Raw genomic sequence first — 3,577 nt, forward strand, 5'->3', positions numbered from 1 at the left:
GGAGAGGATGTTTCCTCTAAGGAACCAAACCAGACATTTGTTTGGTCTAATAAATGAATAAGTTCAAAATAGAGAGTTTTCAATTGTACCGTCAGATTATTTGATTAAAAGGAGATCCAATGGCTAAGATTAAGAGGGTTGGTTGGGGTCGCCATAAATGTGTTTCCTTTAACGTACCTTGCTGTGTGTTGTCTTTGTTGTTCTACGAAGCTGAAAGATAAGGGTGGGAGAGATTTACGAGTTTGAACGGACGTAGGGAGCTCCGTGCAGAGTTCCTTCCGCTGCAGAAGTGAAGGTTAGTTTGTAGACTTTATCGATTTAGCTTGTTGGTGTGTAGTTTCGAAGTTGTGGTTAGGGTTTTGTTTTTAGTGTTTTCTAGATTTCCATGGTAAACGATGTACGATGTCAATGCAGATGGACGAGATGTGTATGTGATGGGTGTGGAGCATGGCTATGTGGGTCTGACGGGAAATGGGAGTTTGTGGTGGACAAGACAAAAATGGCGAGGATGATACCTGTCCATGAAGCGCTGACCATAAAGGAGATCGAGAGTCTGGTGTTTGCTGAGTTTAAGAAGTCGGAAGCTTCTTTCAATCTAGCGCTTAGCTATTGGCCGCCGGACAGCAAGGACCTTGCAACCGGGATTAAAACTCCTCCCGTCCTGCTTACAAACGATGGTGCGCTTAGGTATTTCTTCACCCACATGAAAGTTACCGGTAGTTTGAATTTGTTCGCAACTTTCGAGAGTTTGGGGTATTGTACGGCTGCTCCTGACATGGATGTCTTTGAAACACCGAGATGCAGCGCGAAGCAGCGCCAGAGTGGTACTAAAAGAAAGGTGTCGACCTCTCCAGCGTGGGTTCGAAAACCAACTTCATTAACCTCGATGATTTCCAGCTTATTGAGGAGGTTGAGAAATTCGAAGAGCGGTTAAGGTCAGAAAGTAACCCCACTGGTGGAGGTGATTGTAATGGCTGGAGCGAGGGTATTGACAGCGACTACAGTGGGCCAGAAGAGATTGATGAAAGGGATATTAGGCCTAGAGGATATGACGTTGAGTTTTGGGAGCCACTAATAGATGGTGATTTAGGCGGCAGCGACGCCGTGGAAGTTGTGTTTAACGACAAAGAGGCAAACGGAGTTGCGAAGTTGTCGGAGGGTAGCAGCAGTGAGCCTGTTGGGGAAAGCAGCGGCGGTAGTGGTGTGAAAGGTGAGATCCCCGTGGATGACTTTGCGTGGATGGGGCGTACAAGTATTGGTGGTCGTAATAGCCGTGTCCCAGAGAGTGGTGGTCAGGAGCCTAGTAACCGGAAGCTGGAAGATGTCGATGACGAAGAGTTTGACATTCCGCCTCTGTATGATGACACAGTGTATGAAGCCGCCGAGATCCCAGGGCTTGATGTCGAAGGGGCAGATGGGGTTGTTCATGTTGGGAAGGTGTATGGGAGTAAAGTCGATTGTCAGATTGCCTTGGCAATTTACGCTATTAAAGGGCAGTTTCAGTTCAAACAGACGAGGACAAAGGTTGACTCCTTTGTGTGCGAGTGTCCCGATGAGCGTTGTGATTGGAGAGTCACAGCTCATGAGATACGCGGTTGTGGTTACTATGAAATCAGGAAAGCTCAGCTGGATCATACTTGTCCAATCGAGAGTAGGAATGGGTATGGCAGTAGGGGAACAGCTAGGGTTATAGCAGCGGTGTACAAGCTAAATTTAAGATCCGTCGAAAGGGCCAAAGGTGGTTGAAATACAAAGGCTCTTGATGGAGGATCTTAGGCTGTCGGCATCTGACATGAGTGTTTACAGAGCCAAAGAGCAAGCAATGTTTGACTTGAGGGGACCAGATGACGACTCGTATATGAGCTGGCTGAGTATCTGTATATGCTGAAACTTGCCAATCCCGGGACGGTAGCTGATATTGAGACAGAGGTTTGACGACGAGGGTGTGAGCGGTTTCTTTACATTGTTTTGGCGTTTGGGGCATCTATTAAGGGGTTCCAGAAGCTGAGGCTTGTGTTGGTTCTAGACGGCACACATCTTAGTGGGAAGTACAAGGGGTGTTCTTACAGCAAGCGGACAAGATGGCAATTTTCCAAGTGTTTCCTTTGGCATTTGCAATAGTAACAGTGAGGATACTGAGGCTTGGACGTGGTTTCTGCAGAAGGTTGAGAGGATATTGGCGGATTCGAGCAACCTTGCTATAATATCGGACCGGGCCACTTCAATTGCCAACGCGGTTAGCTGTGTGTATCCACAAGCCCATCATGGGTTTTGTATCGTCCATTTGGCACGGAACGTTAATGCTAGGTTCTCTAGCAAGGGGTTAGCGAGGTTGGTGACTGCTGCTGCGACTGCGCATAGGATGAGGGATTACAAGAATTTCTGTGACAAGATCAGGGCGTCTAACAGCGAATGTGGGATTTATTTGGGGAAAATAGGGTCTGCACGTTGGTCTAGAACGTACTTTGGGGGCCAGAGGTATAATATAATGACAAGTAACATTGCTGAACAGCTAAACAACGCATTGGTAGAGGGTAGGTCGTCCCCAATAATTGAGTTGGTGATGTTCATACAAGGGATGATGACAAGGTGGTTCAGTGCAAGACGTAAGAAGGCCAATAAGCACCGGGGTCTGATGACAATAGAAGTCGATAAAGTGATGACAAAGACAATGGCGCTGGTGAAGGGCAGCAAGGTGAACTCTATTTCTAGCTGGAGCTGCCAAGTTGTTGGGAAGTTTGGTGGTTCTGAGAGTGTTCAGTTGGAGCAGAAGAAGTGTACTTGCAAGTACTTTGACAACATGAAGATACCATGTGGGCATGCCATGATTGCGGCCGACAACATAGGGCTCGCATATGAGACTATGGTTGGTCATTGGTACAAGACGGTGGCGTGGAGGGAAACCTATGCAGGTGTTATTAGGCCAATTGGCGACCCCAGGGACGAATCTATTCCAGAAGACGTGAGGGATGCAATGTTGATGCCACCATTGACTAAGAGGCCACCAGGGAGGCGTAGAACCAAACGATTCCCCTCGACAGGGGAGATGCCGGTAGATAGTTTATTTGATTTTGTTTTGGTGATTATTTATTGATTGTGACAATCTAGGGGTGTGATAAATTGTGAATCTCTTATGCAGGGTCCTAAGAAGAAGTCAGTGCCTAATAAGTGCGGGAGGTGCAGGGTAGAAGGACACAACCGCACCAATTGCACGGTTCCGATATGATTGGAGATTGAAGGTTAGGTGATGGAAGTTTTTTGTTTGAACGGCTATTGTATGGAGGTGCAGGGAGAATTTTTTTTTTGAACGGAACTCGTGTAACCTGAAGGAGTAGTTGTTTTGGTATTTGTAGTAGAGATGTTAATGCCACCACTGGTGTGAGCAACACCCTTGTTGGTATGATTTTAAGAAACAAATCTATGGATGTTTATGTTCTTGTTGTTTTTTTATGTTGTGTAGGAAAAAAACTGAAACTGATCTAGAATAAAAGGTGGATTAGTGTATGAGATGGGTTGGTGGGGTTTCAATGGGAGTGTTTTTCGTGGGTAGCTAGGGCATGGTTAGGGTAGTAATAGT

At 46.4% G+C, this 3,577-nt stretch overlaps 1 protein-coding gene across 1 annotated transcript; it reads left to right on the forward strand.

Moving 5' to 3' along the window:
- The first annotated feature begins 1,762 nt into the window (after positions 1-1,762).
- On the forward strand, positions 1,763-3,226 carry LOC117126636. Its single transcript, XM_033275202.1, has 3 exons — positions 1,763-1,877; positions 2,070-3,052; positions 3,140-3,226. The coding sequence occupies exons 1-3, from the start codon at positions 1,763-1,765 to the stop codon at positions 3,224-3,226; spliced, it is 1,185 nt and encodes a 394-aa protein (XP_033131093.1).
- The last annotated feature ends 351 nt before the right edge of the window (positions 3,227-3,577 follow it).

This window comes from Brassica rapa, chromosome A07, assembly GCF_000309985.2.
Source record: "Brassica rapa cultivar Chiifu-401-42 chromosome A07, CAAS_Brap_v3.01, whole genome shotgun sequence".
NCBI classification, from domain to species: Eukaryota; Viridiplantae; Streptophyta; class Magnoliopsida; order Brassicales; family Brassicaceae; genus Brassica; species Brassica rapa.